The sequence below is a fragment of the Aulonocara stuartgranti genome (assembly GCF_965226115.1).
Source record: "Aulonocara stuartgranti genome assembly, chromosome: 3".
NCBI lineage: Eukaryota > Metazoa > Chordata > Actinopteri > Cichliformes > Cichlidae > Aulonocara > Aulonocara stuartgranti.
In genome coordinates, this window is record NC_138941.1 from 73549576 (window position 1) to 73576345 (window position 26770).

At 44.3% G+C, this 26770-nt stretch overlaps 3 protein-coding genes across 6 annotated transcripts; 2 read left to right on the forward strand and 1 right to left on the reverse strand.

The window, feature by feature from the left end:
- Window positions 1-6557: 6557 nt before the first annotated feature.
- slc25a11 (solute carrier family 25 member 11) lies at window positions 6558-12566 on the reverse strand. Its single transcript, XM_082528965.1, has 9 exons — window positions 12296-12566; window positions 10164-10316; window positions 9955-10072; window positions 9734-9822; window positions 9552-9642; window positions 7951-8041; window positions 7771-7870; window positions 7642-7693; window positions 6558-6940 (listed from the first exon to the last, which is right to left on the reverse strand). The coding sequence occupies exons 1-9, from the start codon at window positions 12358-12360 to the stop codon at window positions 6785-6787; spliced, it is 915 nt and encodes a 304-aa protein (XP_082385091.1). The 5' UTR covers window positions 12361-12566; the 3' UTR covers window positions 6558-6784.
- Window positions 12567-13400: 834 nt separating this feature from the next.
- On the forward strand, window positions 13401-16331 carry LOC309703651 (motile sperm domain-containing protein 1-like). Of its 4 annotated transcripts, none has more exons than XM_082528585.1 (7): window positions 13401-13586; window positions 13966-14103; window positions 14362-14641; window positions 14714-14789; window positions 14868-15085; window positions 15188-15343; window positions 15900-16331. In XM_082528585.1, exons 3-7 carry the CDS (start codon window positions 14437-14439, stop codon window positions 15926-15928), a joined length of 684 nt encoding a protein of 227 aa, XP_082384711.1. In that variant the 5' UTR covers window positions 13401-13586; window positions 13966-14103; window positions 14362-14436; the 3' UTR covers window positions 15929-16331. The 4 variants fall into 4 exon arrangements, with proteins under 4 accessions (XP_082384711.1, XP_082384713.1, XP_082384712.1 ...); XM_082528586.1 differs by lacking the exon at window positions 13401-13586 and adding an exon at window positions 13593-13897; XM_082528587.1 differs by lacking the exon at window positions 13966-14103.
- A 1643-nt stretch (window positions 16332-17974) lies between these two features.
- LOC309697982 (uncharacterized protein) lies at window positions 17975-26725 on the forward strand. Its single transcript, XM_082520261.1, has 2 exons — window positions 17975-18197; window positions 24941-26725. The coding sequence occupies exons 1-2, from the start codon at window positions 18126-18128 to the stop codon at window positions 25997-25999; spliced, it is 1131 nt and encodes a 376-aa protein (XP_082376387.1). The 5' UTR covers window positions 17975-18125; the 3' UTR covers window positions 26000-26725.
- The last annotated feature ends 45 nt before the right edge of the window (window positions 26726-26770 follow it).

Genomic DNA, 26770 nt, shown 5'->3' on the forward strand with positions numbered 1-26770 from the left:
ACGCTGTTGTTCAACCTCTCCTTAAAAAGCCTAATCTAGATCCATCCCTACTCTCTAACTATAGGCCCATTTCCAACCTCCCTTTTCTGTCCAAAGTACTGGAACGAGCCGCCCTCACGCAGCTCCAGCTATTTCTTGACAACAACAATCTCTATGAGAAGTTCCAGTCTGGTTTTAGAGCTCGGCATAGCACAGAAACCGCCCTACTGAGAGTTTTTAATGATTTGCTTTTAACTGTTGACTCTGGTTGTGCTGCTGTCTTAGTAACCTTGGACCTGACAGCAGCCTTCGACACTGTAGATCACAACATACTGCTAGCCCGCCTTCAACATTGTGTCGGTTTAAAGGGCACTGACTTAAAGTTTTTCCAGTCCTATTTGAATAATAGGAGTTTTTCTGTTCACCTTGGTGAACTGTCATCTCCCAGAGCTCCTTTAACCTGTGGCGTACCTCAGGGGTCCATACTAGGCCCCCTGTTGTTTATTCTGTACTTGCTCCCTCTGGGCGATGTGCTCCGTAAACATAATGTGTCCTTCCACATCTTTGCCGATGATATTCAGATCTACCTCCCTCTGAGGTTGAACTGCAATGTTTCTTTGCAGCCGCTACTCTCCTGCTTGTCTGACATTAAGACTTGGATGACTCTTAACTTCTTACACCTTAATGAAAGCAAAACTGAAGTCATTTTGTTTGGGCTTCCTAAAGATCCCAACTTCTCTCTTGACTTTTTGGGACCCCTAACCTCCGATTGCACTTCTTCCATTAAGAGTCTTGGAGTTATTTTTGACAATGCTTTTAAACTTGATAAACAAATCAGCTCTGTAGTTAAGGGATCTTTTTATCATTTACGGATTTTAGCCAAAGTCAAGTCTTACCTTTGCAGGAACGATCTAGAAAGAGCGGTCCATGCTTTTATTACTTCACGGCTGGACTACTGTAATTCCCTCTATGCTGGCCTAGATCGTTCCTGTCTACATCGCCTTCAACTGGTGCAGAACGCTGCCGCTCGCCTGTTGACCGGTTCAAAAAAAAAAAGAGACCACATCACTCCGGTTCTCTGCTCTCTCCACTGGCTCCCAGTTGCTTTTAGGATTGATTTTAAAATCTTACTGCTGGCTTTTAAGGTTTTAAATGGCACTGCACCTTCTTACCTGTCAGAACTCCTTAGTACTTATCGCCCCAGGAGATCTTTGAGGTCAGCCGATCTGATGCTTTTAGATGTTCCCAGGTATAAATTAAAGACAAAGGGAGAGAGGGCGTTTGCTGTGGCTGCACCCAGACTGTGGAACAGTTTACCTCCTCACGTCAGATTCTCCAAAAGCCTAGAAACTTTTAAAACTGCTCTTAAAACTCACCTCTTTTCATTGGCTTTTAGAAAGGTTTAATTTATTTGTTTATTTATTTTTTATTTGATCAGCGAGGTGTTTTACGAAATTGTGTTCTATTGTATTTTTATCTGTATTTACTGTACAGCACTTTGGTCAGCCTTGGTTGTTTTTAAATGTGCTCTATAAATAAACTTGACTTGACTTGACTGACTGAGTGGATCTGCGCATCCATCCCGTCACATAGTGATTTATCGTAGAACTCTATGGATTTCCGGGAGAGCGAGTCGGCTACCGGGATGTCTTTCCCTGGCTTGTGGATGATGCTGATGTTATACTTTTGCAGCTGTAGTATCATCCTCTGTAGCCGTGGTGGTGCTGATACTAGTGGCTTTTTGAGTACTCTAGTGGCTTTTGGTCCGATTCAATGGTCACATGTTGACCGTACATTTACTCGTGGAACCGCTTGCAGCCAAAGAGAACAGCATACAGTTCCTTTTCTATTTGGGCATAGTTCTGCTCAGTGCTGTTAAGTGACTTGGATGTGTAGGCGACTGGCTTGCCGTCCTGCAGCATCACAGCATCGAGGCCACTTTTGGGTGCATTCACCTGGAGTCGTAGCGCGTTCTTGGGGTTGAAGAAGGAGAGAACTGAGCCTGGTTCTCTAGTGATCAGCTCCTTCATTTGTTGAAAGGACCTGTCATGGTTCTTGTCCCATACAAACTCACTGTCCTGGTTTAACAGCTGGCGGAGCGGCACGTTTATCTCTGACAGGTGTGGGGCAAATCTTGCTAAATAATTAACCATCCCCAGCACTGTTTCCAGTTCTCCCCTGTTCTGCGGGGGCGCCATGTCTTGGACTGCTTTTACTTTTTGTGGATCTGGTTTTAGTCCTTCGTGTGACAATGTGTGACTGAAGTAACTGACCTCTTTGACGCAGATGGTGCACTTGTCAGGGTTCACTTTTACACTTCTCTCCCTGCTGCATGGTCCTCATGTTGTCATCATGCTCCTGTTTGGCTCCTCCGAAGACCAACACGTCGTCCACAATGGCTGCCACGCCCCTCAGGCCTTTGTAGGGCTCATCCACGCATCACTGGAACTCTTCCTGGGCTGAGAGTATCCCGAATGGCAGCCTGGTGAAGCGGTACCTGCCAAACACAGTATTAAATGTGGTTAACAGAGATGATTCGTGGCTTAGTTTAATGGCCCAGTAGCCTGATCTGGCATCCAAAACACTAAAATACTTGGCCCCAGGAAGTTTTATGGTGACATCCTCCAAGGTGGGTAGAGGGTAATGGGGTCTTTGTATGGCCTTGTTGAGGGGTCTGGGGTCCAGCCACTAGATGGCAACACCATCTAGTGGCTGATGCAAACATAGATCAACATGTTATATTTCCTGGTTTGTTGTATTTTTTTTTTTTTTCTTAAATGACATCAGAAACAGCAGTATGCGACATTATGTGATGGCAGAGCTTCAGTTCATTCTTTGTCATTTTTTTTTTTTTTTTTAATAAATAGGACAGGGGGAATGAATGAGAGAAAGAGGGGGAGAGAAAGAAAGAAAACCAAAGGGGAGAAGAGACGGTGAGAGGGGGGGGGAAGAGAGAGAAAAAAAAAAGAACTCCTGGGTCACCTGTATGGAGAAAAAAAGAAAAAAAAACAAAAAAAAACAAACAGAGGAGACAGCAAACAACAAAGAGCAACATAATAATAGAGAAAACAAAGCACCATCACAATAAACTAGCTAGTCATAGATATCAATATTTACTAAATAATAAACGATATTGTGCAGCACGCAAGATAGACAGTGCACAGTGTGCTTTGAGGCAGCAGCCAAGAAAGCTTTAGTCGGCGTCTGTGAATACCCATGTGTGCATACCTGTGTGGATCAGCATGCTTGCATTCCAAAGGTTTCTCCATGTAATGATCTGCTAGGGAGTGTGGGGGGGCCACAGCCCCGTCCTCCAGGGTGTGAAGCGGGTATGGAGGAGATCAAAACTCCAGACATCCAGAGGCCCCCAGAACACAAGAGACCATGGAAGACCAACAGAGGGGCAGCCGCGCCACTGTTCCAGTAAGAGCTGAGGAGAGTCCCAGATGAGAGCTCGCCCAGCAGCCGCGGAGCAGAAGTCAGGGGGAGTTGCAGTGACGCGCCCGTGAGCTCCGCCGGCCCCCAGCTGTGCCTGAGTGACCGAGCCCCAGGCCGAGAGGCCGGGGCACCCCACCTCCAAAGGGGCCCGAGCGAGCCCCAGGCCCCAGGCCCCGACAAACGGCCGCCAAGGAGTGAGCCGGTGTGTACCCGGACGCCCACCCCCAGACACAAAGAACCACCAACACACCGACACCTGAGGGAGTCCGCCACCGGCAGGGGAAGTGGTGGTGGGTGGAGATAGGCCTCCAAACCTTGGAGGGCCTGAGGTGTCCCCAGAGAGGTGGCGTCTGATACCCAACCTGACATATAGACACAGACATACAGGCACACACAGACACAAACATCCATTCCCACCCTCATGCTCTCATATGCACTCACTCCACACTCAACCAACGTGGAGACAGACATAAAGAGACGCTGTACACACAATCACACTCCCCAAGCGTACTCTACAAACCGGGTCTAGGTACCCTTGCCCCTGGAGGGGGGAATTGCACCCAGACCCGGGTGGTGTTACCCTTTTCCCTGCGGTGGGGAGAGGCAGACCACCCCGACTCCGCAGCAGCAGGGAGGCCCCACACCCCAGACCGCAGTCGGACGGCCAACTCCTCCTACTAGCCCTCCCGCTCCAGCAGGCCGCAGAGAATGGGGGTGGGAGAAGACTCCAAACCTCCCTCCACCCGCTCATTGTAGTGTTGATGCATGTGTGTTCTAAGGTGCAATTAAAACCCAGGAGGGCATGGAGCTACCTGCCAAGGAGCAGCAGGTAAGCGCATAGTCCCTCCTGCTAGCCCTCAATGACTAAGTGTATTTAAAATTGAGAGGTGGGCAACGACGTCAGGGGTGGGGTGTACACCCTGATGGTAATTTGGACTCCGTGATTGTGCCCACCCCCAAGATCCTATATGTATGTGTAATGAGAGTGTGAATAATGTGAATGTCTAAGTTGTGGGATAAAATTGAGGCAGAGGCAGCCAGAAGGGGACGGGGGGGGGGGGGGGGGGGGGTAGCCTCCTCTGCACCCTGGTGACATACCCCCACTCCAAGGCCCTGCATGTGTGGGTGGTTGTGGAGGAGCAGGAAGAGGGAGGCAGCTGGAGATGGGGAGTGAAGATGGGGAGTGGGTATTTGAGTGAAGATGGCCATGTTTCTGGAAGGCATGGATAGCCTGGAAGCCTAGGTGCAGCTGTCCTTGAAACTCCATCTTGGCAAAGTCTGTCATCAAGAACTCGGGCTCGGCCATCGATGAGGAGAGAGATTTAAAACTGATCTTCTTGGGCATTTTAACCTGGGAAACTATTCCTCTTCTTATGTAATGTGTGGCGATCTCTGACCATTTCATCTGTATTTGGGTACCCACAGTCTTTAGCAAGCAGTTTCAGTTCTGTAATAAACTGTTCAAATGCCTCATTTTCACCCTGCATCTTTTCATGGAACCTATATCTGGCGTAGATTGGGTTAGCTTTCAGTGTGATGTAATCGTAGTACATTTGAAGCTTTCGGGAGTCGTCTGCGGTGAGCATCCACATGTTGTAGACATCCCGTCCCTTCTCACTGACCCATAGAAGAAGGTAGCTGCATTTGTCTGCCTCCTCCTTCCCCCGAAGAGGACCAGCGAACATCAGCTCGGCGAGCTGCTTGAAGCGCCGCCATGCCTCGGGCAGGTTGCTAGAGTCCCAATCCATGCGCGGTGTGGGAACGCCGTAAGCCTCAATGTCTGCACTGTCCAACGGCGAGGGATTGCGTAGAAAACCGCTACTCTGACACTACTCTGCAGCAACACAGTGCCATCTAGTGGCTGATGCAAAACATAGATCAACATGTTATATTTCCTGGTTTGTTGCATTTGAGTGACATAAAGGCCAGAAATTCATTCAACTTCCTCTTATAAATTTGCAAGCTGTACAGCTATGGAAGCCCGTTTTCACCACACACAAAAAAGTATCCATATCTTGAAATTTCGAGATATTTTTCTCAAAATTTTGAATAGTAACTCGAAATTTTGAGAAAATAACTCGACAGTTCGAGTTATGGATACTTTTTTTTGTGTGGCGGAAACGGGCTTCCATAGCCAGCACAGTGCATATGTTTGTTGCAGGTCAGAAATGAAACCTTTTCTGATGCTGAGAAAATAAAGCGTGACTCAGTGGTGCAGATATTTGGCAGTTTTTATTTTAGACTTTGTTCTGGTTATTGTTCAGTTTCCCCTGCAGTGTAAGTGTAATTCAGGCAGACAAACACAGGTGGATTCACTTGTACAAAAGACAAACTGAAATGGATTGTAACCAGAGCATTCTGACCAGTCTACCTGGTGATAGGTTTACCGCAACTGATGACTTGTTCAATTAAGGTAAATACAACCACATCACTTATGAAGAAGACACACAGCTTATCATGTTATAGTTTTAAAACATCTAAAAATCACTCTTTTTGTTAATTCATTTGCTAGATTAGCTGCTAGCATACCCACTTTGTTTGAGGCTTTTTGCTAGCTAGTTAGCAACACTACACACCTGTTACTCTAATAGTCTGTATTTTTTAATGACTCAGCACTCCTTAGCTTTTGTTATCCATATTTATAAAGAGATGGCATTAGCTGTACACTCCAGAGGCCCAGAGTTACTGTTAATATCAGAAATGTAATGCTGTCCTTTATGATTTTAAGTTTAGGCTGAGGATGATCTAAAACTGAAGATTTTAACACTTTTAGATCCATTACAGTTATAGAGCACTTTGCAGCCTGCTAACATGGAAACTACATAAAAATAGCAGGTGGTTTCATAAAAGTAATTTATTCTTTTCATTTAATTTAATAATAGAGTCTACATTATTAACAGCTAAACTCACCCTGGCAGAAAAATGGTGAGGAAAACCATCAGGACCAAGCTGGGTTTCCTGGGGCCAGAGATTTGGACAAACTTTCTCCCTTACTTTCATAACAGCTGTCCTGTGCCAGATGTTATATTGAGCCATTGAGAGACATCAACATCAGTATCGACTACAATAAAGTTTAGCCGACGTATTGATGTAATTAATAACAGGAGTCCAAGTAGGAAGTGATGGAAATGACAACAAAGCAAGGTCAAAAAGTCTTTATTCAACCACGAGTCTCTGCTCAGCCATGGTTGTTACCATGGTTACCCATCAATCCCATCATCATGCTGCGTGTTGTCAGGGAGACAGTGGGGTAGGGTTTCTACAAATAAGACTTAATTACTCAAAACATCTGTGAATGATGTCTGAACTACATTTAATTTACATTTTTCTCTTTACAGAAAGAATTCAAACACTGTGTGTGCGTGGGCTAAACGTCGAGGACGTAGGTCTTGTAGAGGCGGTTCATCTGCTCCAGGAAGATGAAGGTGAGGACGGTGTGCGGGCCGAGGCGGGCATAGTACGGGGTGAAACCTTTCCACAGAGAGAAGAAGCCCTCCTTCCCCACCACTCGAACCAGCACCTCCTGATCATGACACAGATAATTCAGTCGGTGCCCAGAATATAAACACTTATTACCGGAACAAGTCTATTAATATAACAGTCCTCTCACTGGCCACTTCATTAGGAACACCTGTTAAACTTCTTTGACTTGTGTTTTATCAGCCAATCACATGGCAGTGACTCAGTGCATTTAGACATGATGCCCGTGCCCATCCTGTCATGACATTTCCTGATATCTGCAGGATAACACATGTCAAAAAGCTCCATTCATCTCTAACATAAGAAAATAAGTTCACTGTACTCAAATGACCTGACTCCAACGGAGCATCTTCCTCATCAAGGAGCAACTGACAAACCTGCAGCAGCTGTGTGATGATATGATGTTAATATGAAGCAAAATCCTTGTTAAATTTATTAAGATTTAAAGAGTTCTGAAGATAAAACTTGTTACTAGCGATGTGTACCTAATAAAGAGGCCTGTCAATGTGTATTGGAGATTGTCAGAAAATTGTCTAAATCTAAATGTTACACAAAGAACATCAAAGATACAGAAGTAACCTGTACAAATACTTCAAAATCACAGTATTACCAGGAACAATATTGCATTTATTCATCAGCTCATCTGCTTTCAGAGCATTATTTAACTTTCATGCTAAAAAAAGATTTTAATGACCAAAATGTAATAACAAAAACAAGTAAAAACAAATAAAATTGGCGACTCACCAAACCATTTTTATACTCTGGCTTCCCGTCGATCATCTTCATGTTCTGGATCCTGCCAAGAAAAAGGAGAAGGTGGTCAGACTCGGCTGGACCACAGAAGAAGAGTTCATCAAACGCCTTCAGTCTCACCTGGTCTTTACGATGTCGACGGGCATCGAGGCTGCCGTGGTAACCAGACCACTGATCATACTGGCACAGAAGTGACACAGAATATCGTCTCTAAAATAACCTGAGAACACACAAACATATTGATGAAGAGTGTGCGTCACTGAAAGACCGTGTGCGTGCGTGAGTGCGTGCGTGGGGCACCTGAATCGAGCAGCGCCTGTTTGGACTGAGAGTACGAGGCCAGCTGAGCAGCGTTCACGACCACCGCTCGAGCCATGGTGGGAATGCAACCCTGCAACAACAGAGTCGTCATCAGCTCAGTTATTAAAAAACACCCAAAGAGACTCGATAAAGCTGCTGAACCAACAAACAGACGTGAACGCTCCACAGACGACGTCTGGAGTCTTTTCTGCAGGAAATGAACCAGCGAGGGTAGAGGTGGAGGGATGTCAGCGACCCTCAGAGCATGCTGTAGCTCCGATTTACAGTTCAGCTTTTTATCGTCTTTGATTCAGCAGAATAGCTGAGATCTGTCCCAGTTTAGGTTTCAGCACTTAAATCCTCATTTTATTACTAACGCTCATCAGGAAATTTGATTTAAAAATCATCTAACTTTTGTTATTGATATTACAGCAGTCACACACAAATTACTCCAGAGAATGAAAGGACAAGTGTCAAATTTTGTTAATCATGTAGTGAGAATTTCATGGATGAAGCTTTTAGATTCCTGCAAGCAGAATCTTTTTTTTTTTTTTTAAGTGAAAAGTTTAAGATGTTACTACCAAGTGTTTATAACTGAACAAAAACTGAGGCACTGTAATGACTCAGTTTATCTGACCTATGTTTGCACCATCTTTGGTGGGAAAACTGTTGCAAAATCAGAAAAAAAGATGCAGAGATCAGAAAAGAAGAAGCTCCCTGTCCTTCCCGTCTTGGAGCAACTGTGACCACGTAATGTCGTCTGGGAATAATAAAGTGTTCTGATACATTGAAAAAGACTGCGACACTGCCCTCTGCTGCCCCATGGAAGTACTGCAGATGGTCAGTAAAATCCTTTGCAAATTAAAAAAAATTCAATTAATATTTTTAATAAAAATAAAAAGATCATTTAAATGTTTTAATTCAGTTTAAAATTATTTAAAATATTGTAGACACATTTTTAACAAGGGCTGTAAAAACTAACAAAACAAAGCCACTAAATCCATGAGCGTTTATTCAATCGTCACCTGAGGAGCTAAAATTATTCTAAAAAGCAGCGAATACTGCACCACAGTCTCGCGCAACGATTAGATTAGACATTTGTGTTTGATAAAGAGAGACCCAGATTTAGAACATGTGACATTCTTCAGTTTGGAAATTCTTTAGAAGAAAAACTGAGAATTTTGGGAATATAAACGTTTTGGAAACATGAGGATAAGCAGAGAAAAAGCCAAATTCAAAAATATCAGAATCAAAGCTGAGGTCATTTTTCTTGTTTTTGCTCAGGATTCGCAGAGTTTTTTTCCCCTTCAATAAAAGCTGCAGCAGTAGCTCACAGTTCCCATTAACTACTTTCACACATATTAATAACAGTACAACGGCTTGAAAAACGAAATAGTTAAACAAATAAGAAAAATTAAAAAAGGACTAATGTAATGTTTGTGTGCTGTTAAATCGGGCAGCATCTACTCTGGGTGAAGGACCACTTCAGGACACAAACCGTTTTATCAATTAAAATTTCCACATTAAATTACTGCATCTGGACTAATGGCTACTCATTCAGGCCCAAGTGAAGAAAATGATGATGATGATGGTAGCCTCACCCTCCACAGCGTAGTGACGCCTTCCTCTTTGGTTATTCGAACGAGGGCATTAAAAACATTCTTGTATCCTCTCCGCTGGTCTGCAGGTAACCTGGAGACACAAACGGTGAGGAAAACGCCTGCGAGTCATTTTGTGTCCATGCCGAGCAGAGAAAGCTGCTCGAAGGTAAACAGAGTCTCACCGTCCATCGGCCGTCATCCTGATCAGTGCCACCTCTGCTGGCGTCCCCACAAATGCTCCAATGGCTCCAGCTGTCATACCAATCAGAGCCTGTAGGGGGAGCACACTGTTACTCAGCAGCATGGAGGGTGCTGTGGCATCTACACCTTTACCACTGCTTAAAAGCTTTCTACAGGCTTAGATGATTTCAGAGCTCATAAGCCTTTCACTCTTTCAGCTCACCTTGAGGAAGAAGTTCGGCGGCCGGCCGTCACTGCTGGTCATTTTCTCGAACAGGATGGTGTAGATTCCCAGACGGGTCGTCGTGTAGGTCGCCTGACGCAAAAGACCTGCTGACAGACTGACAAACACACAAAGAAACCCACAATGAAGCAGGGAGATGAAACGCGAGTTAAAATGATAAAAATCAGGATGGGGCGAAGCGCTGGTACCCGGTGTAGATGCCCCCCACGCCCTCGTTTCTCAGGATGGAGAACAAGGCGTGGAAGCTGGTTTTATACTCTCGAGCCTTCGTCCCCTGACCACTCAGCTGCATCCTGTTCTTCACCAGGTCCAACGGCTGCACGAAGACTGTCGCGCCCATCCTGCAGAGAGGGAACAGCACAAGTACGTTTATTAAAGCTGAAGCATTACTGAGAAAACATGAAACCAAAAACTTTTTGGCACAGTCAAAGACACAACAAAACCTGGGAGCGCAGACTTGTTATCATATATCTGACATTTCAGATGTTTGAACAGATTTAAATCGTAACTTATAAAATGAGACCTTTGGACTGACCGTTCCAACGACTTCCACTGAAATCCAAACAATGTGATCAAAATAAATCAAAGTTCACTTGAAAAGTTCTTTTTATTTAAAAAGAACATCAGGGAGGAGTTTTACAGTTAAGGGAGACAGTAAAAACTAAAACATGGCAGGTTGTTTAAGCGCAGTTGGAGAACAGAGGTGTTTGCTCTAATGAATTTACACTTCTGTTAGCAGTGAAGCTGCAGCGATGTGGTAACTCTGCAGTGATAAGTTATCAGGGACTGGAAGAGCTGGTACTGTGAGTTTATCAGGAGGTGAGAGTTTAGCCTCCCTTAGAAAACACCGACGGCAGCAGGTGAGAGCACAGATTAACTCACGATGATGAAAACCTGCCTGGGGCAGCGATTCTTGTCTTTTAAATCAGAACACGTCCATTTATTTATCTCAAATGAAGCTTCACAGAAGAGCGTGCTGGGATCCTGACGAATTACAAACTGTAAAATTAGAGATGGTGCAGAGATACCTCTAAATTATCTCTGATTCACACCAAATATGGATTAAAATATAAATGAAGGCCTAATCTGCAAACCTACAGCTCTAACATTTAGTCATGTCATTATTTTTAACTTTTATAGTTTCTGAGAGATATATCGATAGATAGATATCCATCTATGAAAAAAGGTGTGCAGGTTTGAAATAAAGTCAACTGTTGACACCACCTCACGGAGTTTGTAAGAAGCAGCCATACTGTCAACATTTGGTGACCTTCAACTGTTTATTATGAGGCTGTTTAACCTGCTACGGTAACCTGACACACACACACACACACACACACACACACACACACACACACTATCGTCTTAAAGTGTGTGTGTGAGAGTAATGTTCTCCATGTTTCCTCTCATACACTCATGTTAACCTTCATGTCAGCATACGTTCACTAATCCCTGTGAGCCAAAAGGTCAGATTGTTCAGTTTATCATTTTTTTCTATTTTTGGATCAGTATGATGTCAGAGACAGTCACGCACCCTGTTGAGTGAGGGGCATCCAATCACTGAGGCGCAGTGTGAGATAATTATTGAGATTATAATTTTAATTCATTCATCAAATTATTAATTGGCTTAATGAACTTTTATGATACATGATTACATTTGTAAATGTTTTGTGATAAACATGGATCAGAGTTTAACTGAACCTGATTTCAGAGTTTAGAGGCTAAACCAGGTTACATCATCATCATCATCATGGTCATAAAGCTGTCATCCATCCCGGCTAACAGTTAGCATGCTAACGGCAGACCGGGGAGCCGACGTCAGGTCCCCCTGACTGGTGCCACCTCCCCTTATCTGCTGTCAGAGTTTACTTTAGGGAAGCTTCGCTGCCAATCCAGCGTTAGCGTTAGCTCCTCGTTGTAAAGCCCAGGCGGGAGGTTTTAACAAATAATTTCCCGGGGATACAAGCGGAACATTTGCAGGACTTCTACGAGTTTGCATGTTTAAATGTGTTCTGGTGAGAAAAAAAAGGGGCAGGAAGCTCTACTCGAACATGGCTAACTAACACATGCAGAGAGGTGCCCAGATTTCGTCATGACACCGGTGTGCTGATGAAAAACGTCCCCTCGGAGTTCTCGGGGTGCAGCCCGTCCTGTGACAGCCAGCATCAGCTGCTAACAGCTAACCATCAGCGTGTCGCTCCGCCGCAGTAACGGCCTCCGTGCTGTCCTTTAAACCACACAGAGCGGGTTAAACTGACCAGAGCTCTCCTCTGACCCCTGACATTAGCGCGATAGCATGGCAGCTAGCCGCATCACTTACCCAGCCAGCCCCCCGAACAGGAACTTGATGGCCTTCGGGGAGGTCTTGGGCTTCGCATCCGCCATGTTTCCCCCGATCGGTCAGTGGCCGCAGAGTCTGCGTTCAGATTTCTGCCGCCCGCCTGCCTGTGTGCCTTTGAGCCGAGCTTTCCGCCTGCTTTCTCCCCGTCGCAGCGGCGGCAGCAAGAGCAGCAAGGTGACTCTATAAAGCGGACGCGTCCCGAGACACGAAGAGCAACGGACCAATCAGGAGGCGAGGAACGATCAACGTGCTACGTTCATGGTCTCCTTTTAAACTCCTCCATCCGAACTCTACTAATCAACTAATACAGCGAAGTTAATGACGTACAGCGTATATCAGATATTTAGAAGGCTGTAGTCTTTAACTTACTGATGTTATATTAAAAAGAAAAATGTTATTTTAAACATTTTGGCATTTGGCATGCAATAAATTACACACGTGAAGTTGATTATGAATTCATCATCATTTGACCAAAAACATGTTTATACAGACTGATACTTGAAACGATGACGAGCCTTTTGATAAAGAGGCCCTACTCAACTAAAAATTCGTGCATGGCATTTTTATGTCTTTCATTTCCGAGAGAACTTGAATGCCGCAGATGCTACAACGCTAGTTATTTAAATTAAGTATATCTATAAATATGTAGAAAACATACATTTAAAAGTGTATAACTGGTAGGACGTTATATAAATGTTTAGTTTCTTTAAAATAAGGAAACTAAAAGCCACAATTATTTGTTAAATAATTTATTGCTTATAATGTTGTACCATTGTAATGAGATGAGATGATAGCCTTTATTTGTCAGTTGCAGTTGCCCACCGAGAAGACAGACCTTGCCGACCGTACAGGTCAGGGAGGTAGCAAAGGAAAAAAACAGTGAAATGTGTAACACAAAAGGATAACCCAGAAAGATAAGGGAAGGAGACGGTGAAAGATGCGTCCGCCTCCTCCGAGAGCCAAAGAAAGAAAGCATTTTCTTGTAGCATGGTTGAAACATTGTAGCAACCATTGTTGTACCATTTTCTTGAATATTATGGCTTTTATACATCCAAAACGATTTCTTGTTTAGTTTCAGAATTAAAAATGAATTACAACTGTTGCCACCATCATTTCAGCTTAAACACAGCGTCAAACTAAGGAGTCTGATGTGACACACAAAACAACAGAAGGCTGGGACTCTTTCCGACCGCTCATTGGTTTAGAGCTAGAGAGGGGGAGGGATTTATTATAAGCAACAGCTTGCTGAGGAAGTAGATCCGGGGCAGCGGTGAGTAGAAACACTGAGCAGTTTTATTTCTGTTTTTTTTTTCTTCTTTTTTTTACCGGATTAAACTCCCATAAAACGCCTCGGTGTGGCCGTCCGGCTGCCGGAGATCATATCGCGGAGCTGGCGACAGTTTCTGCTGCGTCACGTTACCGGTGTTTTGGCGAGTGATTGGGCAGCTAGCGTTAGCAAACAGCAGGAAGCTCACTAACAGAAAGTCTGTTAGTGAAGTTTTTCGGAGTTTTTTACACAGAGATCCAGAAATAAACAATTTATACTACAGGCTGGCAGCGGAGGGATACACAGGAGCTGAGGTACTTATTTATGAGGCGTCACCTGTGTTTGTTCTCCACTGTTTACATGTTGGGTCCTGTTTGTTTAGGGAAGGAAACGAGGAGCTAGAGAAGTAAACACGGAAACAGAGAAGGAAGGGAAGAAGCACAGAAGGATAAGAGGAGGTAGAGAAGTAAACAAAGAAACAGAAGGAAGGAAAGACGTACAGAAGGCAGCAAGGTATCGGGTAAGAATCATGGTGGCAGAGAAAAGGCAGGAAGGAGGGATATGAGGAAGGAAAAAAGGAGTTGGTAAATAAAGGGGGCAGGGTGGAAATGAGGACACAGAAAGGACGAGGAGGAGGGGAAAAAGTAGGGAGAGGTAACAAGGAGGCATTGTACAAAATAAGGAGACAGAGGAGGAACCAAGGAGCCACAACCTAGGAAAGAGAAACTTTTTTTCTCCTCGTTAAATGATTTTTTTTTTTGTCTCGCTGTGGTGGTAGGCGGTGTTACCTCTAGGTATCCAATGACAGCTCTCCGATCATGTCCGCGGGCGGGGCTCCACACAGAGCGGACTAATGAGGAGGAGGCAGAGCCATGACGGGCGAGGAGACGAGGGGGGGTCGGCGGTGGCAGGGGAGCAGAGCGTGGCGGTGGGGGGCGTGCCACGTCTTGCCGTCTTCCTGTTCCCCTCAGAGATGGTGTTCTACGCCGAGCAGAGGAGCTCCCATAGGAGGGTGCTGACCCTCTACAACCCCTACAACTTCAGCCTCAGCTTCAAGAGTGAGTGCAGCCTTGTTTAGGCCCTGGTCACGCCGCCACTGGCTCTAACAGCCTCTCTCTCTGTCCTCACAGTGTGGTGCACGGCGCCCTCGTTCTACAGGGTGGTGGAGGCAGAGGGCAGCATCCGGGCCAAGTCCTGCGTCGACCTGTGAGTGTTTCAAACTTTGTTTAAAACTTAATCCATAACGACGCTCACATGCAATCAAGTATTTTGTTTTCCTGTCAGGGTCGTGCGTCACCTGGACGTCTCCCCCAGACACTGGGGCCGCAGGGACCGGTTCCGCATGGAGGTGAGGGGTGGAGGCCAGGTGGGACGACGGGAGATTTGGGCGGAGCTTAGAGGAGGACAAGAGGAAGAGGAGCAAAGAGGAGGTCAACAAAGGGCGCTGCCCCATCCTACTTCTCAGCTCCTGCCCACACAGGCACACCTGCCTGCCTGCACAGGTAAGGCACCATGGAGTGCTCTGATTGGTTCCTGCAGCAGTGCATTCGCGGGTGCAGAGTGAGTTGATCTTATTAATGATGTTTCTGTGTGTGTGTCTGCAGCTGTGCGCAGCGCGTCTCAGTGGGCGGTGTGTGTGGCTGTGGCGGTGCTGTGTGTCACAGTGTTGATGCTCCCCCTGCACACTGACAGCAACTCGCTGGTTCCACGCTGGCTGCACGTCTCCACCAATCAGAAACTGGTCTGCGCCTACACACTGGGTAACACCACGCACACACACACACACACACACACACACACACACACACACACACACACACACACACACACACACATCGGTATGACCTGAGAGAGAGGGGAGGCAGGGAGCAAATGAGACAGTGGGAAAGTAAGCAAAAAGAAAGTAAAGAAGGAGATAGAGAAGGAAACAAGGAAGTAGAGAAGAACAGTTATAGGTGAAGAAAGGAGGAATCTAGGGACAGTTAAGGAAATGAGAAGTCAGAGCAGAAAGGAAGGAGTCTCAGAAGGAAATGTGGAGATAAAGAAGCAAACAAGAAAATAGAAAAGGAAATAAGGAAGCGGAAAGGAAACTAGATATAGAGAAGGAATTAGGAGAGAAGGGCAGGAACGAAAAGGAAACAAGAATGTAGTTGGAGGGAAAACGAAGGAGATAAGGAGGTAGAAAAGGAAATGAGATGGTGGATAAGGGAACGAGAAGTTGAAGATTCAGAAGTACATAAAAACATACAAAGAAGGAGGCAGAAAAGGAAATGAGGAGGTAGAGAATGAAGCAGTGATGCTGTGGTTGTCTCGCAGGTCTTGTTACCATGGTGTTTCTACGGTGACGTCATGCTGCAGCGACCTGTGGCCTCACCGTCGTCCACACAGGAGGAGCCCTCAAACGATTGTCATGGGACAGCGAGTAGCGTGTTCAAAAAAGCTTTATTTAAACGTGTCGACGGAGCGGACGGAGTCATCGACCACTGATGAACAGTTGGATACGAGCGCCGTGAGAAGAAATGGACGTTAAACCGACGAACATGTGACAAAGCTGTGATGCTGCGTAAATAAAAACAGAAAGTGATGATTTTAAGAGGATTCAAGTCTTTATTTAACTGTAAACAGAACAACACAACACCATCTTTGACCAGAGTGTACTCACACGTTTAAATAAAGTTTTTACAGAAGCTCAGTGCAGCTCATCGTATCCAGGATAAATAAATAAAACAAAGCAGGTAAACTGTGTAATCAGATGTGTGTGTCTGAAGTTTTACTGCTGATGGTAAAATGTTCACAGAGGTTCAGCTTTTCTGCGTGATGCGTCGTTATCCATCAGAACTACAGAGCTGGCCTTCCAGTCTCTGAGAAAAACCTCATCAAGTAATGCATGAACTAGTAATTGATGGAAAAGTTCCAGTTTCTTCTTCACTGCCATGAATAAAAACCTGTTCTTTAAAAGAATCCCCTGCATCTTTCTGCATGATCATCAGTGCTGATCGTTCTCGATGTTCCTCTGGGATCGCTGATCGGTTTCAGACCTGAAGCAAAGTGAGCCGCAGATTTCCCATCCATGAACCTGAACCCTGAATGCAGTGATAAACACACAATGGCTCTGAAGGACAAGTTTCCCCTGAAGTCTGACATTTCATATTAAACAAGGAGCCGTTCTGACAGGTTAAAAACATTTAAAAGAATAAACGTAGAAAAGAAAAACAATGAATTAATAAAAAAAGATTATAACCTGTGTCACAGATGAGGCTCACTCCAGATTAATGAAAATAAACAAACTCAGATTTATTTTCACCTCATTTAGAAGGTGATTTACACCCGCTGAGTGAAGCACACGAGGAGGAAGAAGGAAGGAAATAAGTCCAGAATGAGATCCCAACACTTTACCATCGGAGATGTTTGTCAATAAAGAAATACACAAGGGGCCTGTTTCAATATGCGTACTTGTGCGTGCTTGCATTCTCGTGTACTCGTGATACGTCATCAGTCCAGAACCCAAACGCGGCAATGGCGGAGGAGCGCGTCTAAAACTTTTAAATATTACTCTTTCTGGGTCGCAAAATAAAATTGTAAGTTATTTTGAAGTGAGAATGTAGCTGTGTAAGCTTCAAATATCTGCTCGATTTATCAACATATCACATATTTCCAAACGTGCTCCGACGTTTTCCGAGACATCTGTTACCCACCAGCTCCATATACATTTTGGGGCATGTATTCTGTAATCTGTAATGGAATACATTTTAAAAGTAACCTTCCCAACACTGCCCACCAGCTCCATAGCAGACCGAGAGGTCGGCACATCGTTTTCAACCCTCCCATGCTCTTTCACTACTCAGGTTAAACATGATATATGAGTCTCTTAGGTAACTTCGAAATGTTAATGTTTGGTTTATTTGTTCCTGAGTAAATCGTTTTGGCTGAGATATATTTCACTTCAGGGGGAAACATTTTCACCGGGAACAAAAACAGCATGTTAATACGTGGAGATTCTGAAGGCTGCTTCAAAATGATCGATTATATTTTAAATATGTGTTCAGTTCTCTTCCAAACCCCAGCAGCTGTCTGTTGTAATTTTTGAGTGTCCACTAAAATAAAAATAAAGTGTCCTAACATCTCACCTGTTTGTTTTTATTAAGGCATACATGTACATTATTTTTATTAATAGAGATTTCGCTGCTGAGGTCAAACATGATATATAAGTCACTTCGATCGCTTCTAAATGTTAATGTTTGGTTTATTTCAGTGTTTTCTTTGTTCCTGAGTCAGTCGGTTTGGCTGAGATTAAAGTTAAGCTTCATAACATGTTAGTCACAGTTGAATTAAGAGAGTAAAAACTCCGGACCTGTGACATCATCAAGTACGCTGTACAAATCGCTAGTCTGTGCGTGCCGGACTCTTGGGACTCGCGTACTTGAGGAAAGGCCATGGGAGTGTTTTTGTTCTTCTCGCGTTATTTTTTAGTCACCGCGAGAGTTGGAGAGAGTACTGAGACGAGCTGCTGAGTTTTGGCGGAACAGGAGCAGAGCAGGAATAATGGAGGAGGAAAGCCGGGACACGCAGAACAGCAACGGAGAGGAGTCCTCCTCAGCTCGCGCTGAGCTACAGGTGAGAGGTTATCACAGCTGAAAGAGGACGTGAAGGGGCACGAGGGACTTCCTGTTCAGGCTTTAACTTTGACAGAAGAAAGGAGACAAAACAACCATCGGGACACAGCCGCGCAGTTTAAGAAAACGATGTGCGCGTCTGCATCAGAACTTACGGTCCAAGCTGTAGACTCCGTCAGGAATGCATGGGGCGTTTAGGTGCACCTCGTAAACTCAGCAATCGTCCTCCCAGAAGCCGTGGTGGTTATTTAAACGGCTTTAAAAGTGGTATTATTATTATCAGGTAACAATTTGAGTTTTTTAATGTTTTAATGCGGAATTGAATGGATAATATTGGAGTTCTAGATTCAAATGTGTTCATGGCCATAAAAACAGGGGAAAGGCTGATGAAGAAACTGCATCTGCTCTATAACTACAGGTTAGTGCATCTGTACGGAGAAAGAGTCAGGTTGTTCTTATAGCTCTCTTGCACTACATCTATTTCACACTTACATTTTGTCTTCATTTATTTATTTATACTATTTGTATTTTGTCTGTTCTATTTATAAATATTAACCAGGCATCTGTGTGTGGATAGCAAAGAAAGAATTTCAATACACAGAGAAATTCTTTGTGCATATGACAATAAACGCTTGAATCCTGAATCACTAAAGACAGATTTTAATGGCACCAACAGCTATGCGCTTAATATGCAAGATGATCGTCTCTGCAGTTGTCATCACGCTCTGCAGGCGTTTGCAGTCCATAGCAGTAGTGCTGCTGTACCATGCAGTGATGCAGCTGGTCAGTGTGCTCTCCACAATGCAGTCTCTAAGAGCATCCACAGAGTTTTGTTGTGTCAAAAAACTGGCAGCGAGGACTGAGTTTATGATCTCTGAGCTAAACTTGCAAAACTCTTAATAATGTAGCGAGAACACATGGTTCAATACAAAAATGCTGGAGATGCAGCTTGAAAATTGCACAAAATAGTGTGGAATGAAGTAATGGAAACGACAAAGCTAATGATAATTATTCTTTTTAAATTGAATAAAGTAATTCTGTTGATTCCATGCTGTATTAATTGTGTTTCAGGTTGCTTTAGTTTCTGGCCTGCTTCTGTGTAGTCAAAGAATGTGAGCAGCTTGCATAGAAAGGGGAGTAGACCAAGGTGAGCGAGATAAGATGGGGAGACAGTGGTGTCACCATAGAGATGGAGAGAGAAAGTACTAGCAGTTGTGTCACAGAGAGCAGCTTCCACGAGTACATCCCTTTGTTTAGCCAGACCTCGCCCATAGAGAGCTCTAGCTGCTTGGTCTCCAAATCAAAATCAAATCACTTTTATTGTCACATCACATGTGCAGGCACACTGGCACAGCGCATGCGAGTGAAATTCTTGTGTGTTAGCTTCACAAGCAACAGAGATGTGCAAAACACAACAACACAAACGAGCAAAATACAAGAATGGCCAACCTGAAACTAATAAATATATGTACAATATATAATAGTGTATGCATTTCTGGATGTGTATACTAAATGTTTTTCTACGTGTGTGTGTGTGTGTGTGTGTGTGTGTGTGTGTGTGTGTGTGTGTGTGTACACATTTTTACAAATTAAATAGTAAAAAAATAATAATAAAATATATAAAATATACAGAGTTGAATATGTGCAAACCAAGTGGCATTTATATACAGTGTGGAGTGCATAATGTTAAAGTTCCAGTAGTGAAGCTGAGGTGTCTATGAAGTGTTCAGCAGTCTGATGGCCTGGTGGAAGAAGCTGTCTCTCAGTCTGCTGGTACGGGACCGGATGCTGCAGAACCTCCTTCCTGATGGAAGCAGTCTGAACAGTTTATGGCTGGGGTGACTGGAGTCCTTGATGATCCTCCCCGCTTTCCTCAGGCAGCGCTTCCTGTAGATGTCTTGGAGGGAGGGAAGCTCACCTCCAATTATCCGTTCAGAGCACCGCACTACTCGCTGGAGAGCTTTGCAGTGGTAGGCGGTGCTGTTGCCATACCAGGTGGTGATGCATCCAGTGAGGATGCTCTCAATGGCACAGTGATAGAAGGTCCTGAGGATGCGGGGGCTCATGCCGAATCTTTTCAGTCTCCTGAGAAAGAAGAGGCGCTGCTGCGCCTTCTTCACTGTTTTGTTTATGTGTACTGACCACGTAAGATCCTCAGCCAGATGTACTCCAAGGAACCGGAAGCTGCTCACTCTCTCCACAGCAGCGCCGTTGATGGTGATGGGGGTGTGTACTTCTCTGCACCTCCGGAAGTCCACTATCAACTCCTTTGTCTTTGCGACGTTGAGGGTGAGATGGTTGTCTTGACACCAGTGGGTCAGGGCGCTGACCTCCTCCCTGTAAGCCGTCTCATCACCGTTGGTGATAAGACCCACCACTGTAGTGTCGTCCGCAAACTTCACAATGATGTTGGAGTTGTTAGTGGCTGTGCAGTCGTAGGTGTAGAGTGAGTACAGGAGAGGGCTCAGTACACACCCCTGTGGAGCACCAGTGTTCAGTGTGATGGGGGATGAGGTGATGCTGCCCAGTCTGACCACCTGGCGTCTGTCAGACAGGAAGCTAAGGATCCAGCTGCAGAGGGAGCTGCTCAGTCCTAGATCCTGCAGTTTCCTGTCCAGCTTCGAGGGAACGATGGTATTGAATGCTGAGCTGTAATCTACAAACAGCATTCTCACATACGTGTCTCTCTTCTCCAGGTGTGACAGGGCAGTGTGTAGTGTCAGGGCTATGGCATCATCAGTGGACCTGTTGTGGCGGTATGCAAACTGTAGAGGGTCTAGTGAGTCGGGTAGTGCAGAGCGGATTAAGTCCCTGACCAGCTTCTCGAAGCATTTGCTCACGATGGGGGTCAGGGCTACAGGTCGCCAGTCGTTCAATGAGGAGATGGTGGAGGATTTGGGTACAGGGACGATGGTGGCCATTTTGAAGCAGGCTGGGACTACAGACAGAGAGAGGGAAAGGTTGAAGATGTGTGTGAACACTCCAGCCAGCTGAGCCGCGCATGACTTGAGGACCCGGCCGGGAATCCCGTCCGGACCAGTAGCTTTGCGTGCATTCACCTTCCTGAAGCACTTCCGCACATCCTCCTCAGACACAGTGTGCGCACTGACGTCATCCGCGGTGCGCACACTGTCCAGTCTCATGGTGTTCGCTGTGTCGAATCTAGCGTAGAATACGTTTAGATCCTCACACAGAGAGGCCGTGGTCTGCGGTGTGCTGGTTTTCCCTCTAAAGTCTGCGATCGTGTTTAGTCCCTGCCACATACTCCGAGGGTTGTCAAACTGTTGCTCCACCCTGTCCCTGTACTCACGTTTGGCTGCTTTGATCGTCTTCCGGAGTTGGTAATGTGCGTGTTTGTAGTCCGATGTGTTCGCCGAGGCAAAAGCGGTGCTCTGTGCCGCGCGAACATCTCCGTTAATCCAGGGTTTTTGATTTGGGAAGGATTTAACTGTTCTGGATGGGACGACATCTTCCACGCATTTCCTGATAAATCCACAGACTGAGTCTGTGTACTCATCAATGTCCCTAGCAGCCACGTGAAACATTTCCCAGTCCGCGTGATCAAAACAGTCCCGCAGATATGTGTTCACTGAATGCTTGGAAAATAAAGAGTGTCAAATGAAGTTCTTGTCTCTGTTTGATCTCTACCATCAAAACAATCTGTGAAGTTGGCGAACTTCAACAATAGTTTATTAGAAAACAGCTTAGAGAAAGTGGAGAAGCTCAGACAAAACTAAACAAATAAATAATAAATATAATAATAGAGCGGGGGGTGATGTCCACACATAATGTACTCGCACTAGTTTCTCCCTGCAGAGGAAACACAAGACAGTCAGACACACACACATCACTCCACTAGTGCACAAACACAAAAAGTAGATTAGATTAGAACAGGATGTTCTGAACACAACACCCTGTTTGTTATCAGATGGATACTCAGTAGGTGAGGCCATAAATAAATGTCCCGTAGAGCTACTCTGTTGTAATCTTACAGTATTTATTAACTTTAAATACTCCAGTGTGAATTACTTTGTGGTCGGCAGTTCCAAAGTTTGTGAGTGGAGGATCTCTGAGTTTGGACTCGAGAGAAAGTCAGAAACAAAAACATTGTTTCAGCCTGGGAGCCAAACCGGAGTGAGCTGCTCTTGTGTTCAGTTTTATGTAGAGCTGGGCGATATAAGATTTTTTCATATCACGTTTAAGTTTCAAAATAGAACAAACGAAACAGACTAAATTGTCAATTTCACTTAAAAACAAAATATTAATTCTAAAAATAAATCTTAGTTTGTTTTACAGAAGAACAGACAAAACTGACTAACTTTTGTCAATATCAAATAAACTGAGAACTAAAAGGAAATTCTCAATCTCTCCTTGTTGCATAGCTGAGCTTTTCAAACAGTTTTAACAGTTACTTTAGTCTGACAAAAGCCGAATGACGAATTACCACTTCCAGTCAGAGACTGAGCTGCACCGCTTTATTGTATTTCCAGACTTGCTTTCGGCACATTTACAGTGCACGCTACTCTGTTTTTGTCAGACTTGAAATAGCTGAAATACCTTCACACTACGGAACTTCTGTGGCTCTTCCGTTCGACAATCTCTCCGGCATTGGAACCATCATCTGTTTTCTCTTCGGTCACGCTTTCGGTTGATGTTTCTCTAGTCGGCACACTCATTTCCTCCATTACCCGGGCGGCACGGCGGCTGGCTGCTTCCCAAACAAACACACGTGCGGCTTGGCACTTGTGCTGTACGTAACAAGTCACGTGACGTGATGCTGTGGCTGTGATTGGTTCGGGTCTGCGCTACTTAATTTGGATTGGCTGTTGTTCCCTTTTTTTTAAGAGGACAAGAGAGATGTGGCCTATCGCAATAGTTTAACTTTTCTATCGAGAAAAAGTTATTTCACAATACATATCGTTATCGTTCTATCGCCCAGCTCTAGTTTTATTAATTTCATGTGCAGAGCTCACAATGAGCTGCAGTCTGCTGAAGCATGAATCTGAGGATAGCACGAGGCACTCAGAGGTCAGCGTGATAACACTGGTTATCCTCCCTCAGCTAAACATGCTCTACAATGAAGGAGAGAGGAAGAAAGTAGGCAGGGAGGGAACAGGGAAGGAAAGGAGGAGGTGAGATGGGAGAGAAGTAAACATAGAGAGAGAGAGAAAGAAATGAGGAGGTAGAGATGGAAAGCAGTTTGAAAGAAGAGTGGATAGAAAGATAGAGAACCAAACAAAGAGGAAGAGAAGGAAATAACTAAGAGAGAAATGAACAAGGAGGGTGAGAAGAAATTAAGGAGAGGTTGAAGCCAATGAGGAAGGAGAGAAGAAGAAAGGAAGTAGAAGATAATGAAATGATGTGTTAATAAGGAAAGAAAGAAAACATTTCCTCCTTGTTTCAGTATCTGCGTTTTCTTCTTCTCCTTTTCTTCCCTTCCTACTTGTCTCTCTGTCCACCTCTTCTACAGGTGAAACTCGAAAAATTTGAATATCATGTTCAATTATTTCATTAATTCAACTTAAAAGGTGAAACTAATGTACTATATAGACTCATTACATGCAATGCTAGATATTTCCAGCCTTTATTTGTTAGTATTTTGGTGATTATGGCTTATAGTTTATGAAAACTCCAAATTCAAAAGCTCAAAAAATTAGAATATTGTTCAATATTTTAGGCTCAAAGTGTCACACTCTAATCAGCTTATTAAACCAAAACACCTGCAAAGGGTTCCTGAGCTTTGAAATGGTCTCTTAGTCTGGTTTAGTAGGAATCACAATCATGGGGGAGACCGCTGACCTGACAGTTGTGCAGAAAACCATCATTAACACATTCCATAAGAAGGGAAAGCCTCAAAAAGCAATTGCATAAGAAGTTGGGTGTTTCTGAAGTGCTATTTCAAAGCACATTAATAGAAAGTTATGTGGAAGGGAAAAGTGTGGAAGATAAAGGTGCACTGTGCTTTGTTAAGTCCAGAGTAAATGCAGCCGTCTACCAGGACATTTTGGAGCATGTTATGCTTTCTTCTGCCAACAAGCTTTATGGAGATGCTGACTTCATTTTGCAGCAGGAATTGGCACCTGCCCACACTGCCAAAAGATCCAAAACCTGGTCCAATGAACATGGGAATGCTGTGCTTGATTGGTCAGCAAACTCACCTGACCTGAAACCCATAGAGAATCTATGGGGCATTACCAAGAGAAAGATGAGAGACATGAGACTGAACAATGCATCCTGGTCTTCACAGCACCTCAGCAGTGCCACAGGCTGATTGCATCCATGCCACGCTGCATTGAATCAGTAATTCATGCAAAAGGGGCCCAAACCAAGTACTGAGTACATAAGCATGATTATACTTTTCAGAGCTCTGACATTTCTGTATTTAAAATCCTTGTTTTATTGATTTCATGTAATATTCTAATTTTCTGAGATTTTGGGGTTCTCATAAGCTGTAACCCATAATCATTAAAATTATAACAAATAAAGGGTTTTAAATATCTTGCTTTGCAATGTCTATCCTATTATTAGGTTGAGCTTTTAAACTAAATGATTGAAATAAATGAAATTTTGCACGATATTCTAATTTTTCAAGTTTCGCATGTATTTCTCCTCCCTTTTTCCATCCGCCCTCCTCCACCAGGTTTCAAAGCTCAGTCCCAGCATTTTATGAACCCGTGTGTTGTCTCTGTAATTACATTCACCTTGTTGTACCAAATTGTCCTTCTTTTTCCTCTTTTGCCATAGAAACGTGGTGGCCACAAGAGACCCAGACATCATGGCTCCCAGCACCATGACAACGCCTCAAACAAGAATCGGAAGATTCACATGGATGACAAACAGTACAGCTGTGATCAATGCCCATCCACTTTCGCTCGACTGCAGACTTTCTTAACGCACCAGCGTGTTCACACAGGAGAGAGACCGTACAGCTGTGACACATGTGGCTCAGCTTTCACTCAGTTGTCTCATCTGAGGAGGCACGAGCGAAGTCACATCGGGAAGAAACCATACAGGTGTGATCAGTGCCCTTCCACTTTCACTCAACTAAGTGGTTTCTTGATCCACCAGCGTGTTCACACAGGAGAGAGACCGTACAGCTGTGACACATGTGGCTCAGCTTTCACTCAGTCATCCCATCTGAGGAAGCACAAACGAAGTCACACCGGGGAGAGGCCATACAGCTGTGATCAGTGTGGTCAGACTTTTACTCTAAAATGTAGTCTGAACACTCACTGCATACGTTTGCACACAGCAGAGAAACCATACAGCTGCGACCAGTGTGGTAAAAGTTTTGCATTGAAATTTTCCCTGAAAGTCCACCAGCAAATCCACACCGGAGAGAGTCCGCCCTGGTGTGAGGAGTGTGGAAAACCTTTTTCTCACACGTGCTCCCTTAAAAGTCATCAAAGAGTTATCATTGGAGAAAGGCCGTACAGCTGCGACAAGTGTGGGAAAAGTTTCAAGCAGAAATGTATTTTACAAAAACACAGCAAAACTCACACTGGAGAGAAGCCATACAACTGTGAGGAGTGCGGGCAGAGTTTCACCCGCCCGTGCTCTCTGAGGAAACATCAGCGTATCCATACCGGAGAAAGACCGTACAGCTGTGATGAGTGTGGGAAAGCCTTCAGTCGGCAGTTCAGCCTGACATGTCACATGCGAATCCATACAGGAGAAAAACCATACTGGTGTGAGGACTGCGGGCAAACGTTCCGTCACAAGGGCACCTTCAAACAACACCGAGAACAACATCAGAACAGGACAGAGAACTTGGAGCCGGGATCAGCAGAAGTCTCTTTATAAAATAACCATTTCATGTTTCATGTAGAAGATTTTCAGATCTTCTTCCTTTTTACTGTCTGCAGTGGAATTCCATCTGAGTTTGTTCTATTGTTCAGAACATCATAAACACATTTGTGTGGTCTGCTTGTTGCAGTGTGCTGCTGTGAGGGGGAAAAAACGCTGAACAACAGAAATGAATAACTTTCTGTTGCACTCTTAAATTAATACTGTGAATAATACCTATGGGAGATTTAAAAACAAACAAACAAACACCCAATTAAAGACGACAAACATTTATTTAATGTAGGCACAGAAAATGAGACTGACCAGAACCCACCTCCACAAACTTGCTGTAAAACCAGAGGAGAAGATGTCCTCAGGGATCCACAGACCACCAGGAGCTGCTCACAGTTCTGCATATCGGGCATTTCAGAGCCCCCAATCAAAACCCTTTGCTCCTGTTAGGACGATAAATGGCACACTTCTTCCTTAAGGACCACAAACTTGTGCTTCCTGTAGAAGCTGCCCTGATCCTGCCTTTTTCTGAAGCTATGTTGTTACAGTGCTGAACCACTACCTGGAGAAAAAAAAAACCTAAAACGAAGTAAAACTGCATTTATTTTACTTTGTTTTTTCTGCTGCAAAGTAAAGTTTGTTTCCTTTTCAGGGACTGTAAAATGAAATCATTAACCTCATTAATGTTTATTATAATGTTTGTTGACAAAAAAATAAAGGGATGCGAACCAGTCTGGTCCTTTCTGTAAGTTTCAAAGAAAATAACCTAAATATCTA

Bases quoted from the DNA above. Each gene is read 5' to 3' on its own strand.
- LOC309703651 (XM_082528585.1), top strand. From the start codon at position 14,437: ATGAGGAGGAGGCAGAGCCATGACGGGCGAGGAGACGAGGGGGGGTCG. The intron at 15,086-15,187 runs GTAAGGCACCAT...GTGTGTCTGCAG, and splicing joins ACACCTGCCTGCCTGCACAG to CTGTGCGCAGCGCGTCTCAG. The intron at 15,344-15,899 runs GTAACACCACGC...GTTGTCTCGCAG, and splicing joins GGTCTGCGCCTACACACTGG to GTCTTGTTACCATGGTGTTT.
- LOC309697982 (XM_082520261.1), top strand. From the start codon at position 18,126: ATGGAGGAGGAAAGCCGGGACACGCAGAACAGCAACGGAGAGGAGTCC. The intron at 18,198-24,940 runs GTGAGAGGTTAT...CTTTTGCCATAG, and splicing joins CAGCTCGCGCTGAGCTACAG to AAACGTGGTGGCCACAAGAG.
- slc25a11 (XM_082528965.1), bottom strand. From the start codon at position 12,360: ATGGCGGATGCGAAGCCCAAGACCTCCCCGAAGGCCATCAAGTTCCTG. The intron at 7,871-7,950 runs GTGCCCCACGCA...GTGTGTTCTCAG, and splicing joins ACAGGCGCTGCTCGATTCAG to GTTATTTTAGAGACGATATT. The intron at 7,694-7,770 runs GTGAGACTGAAG...TTTTCTTGGCAG, and splicing joins GTCGACATCGTAAAGACCAG to GATCCAGAACATGAAGATGA.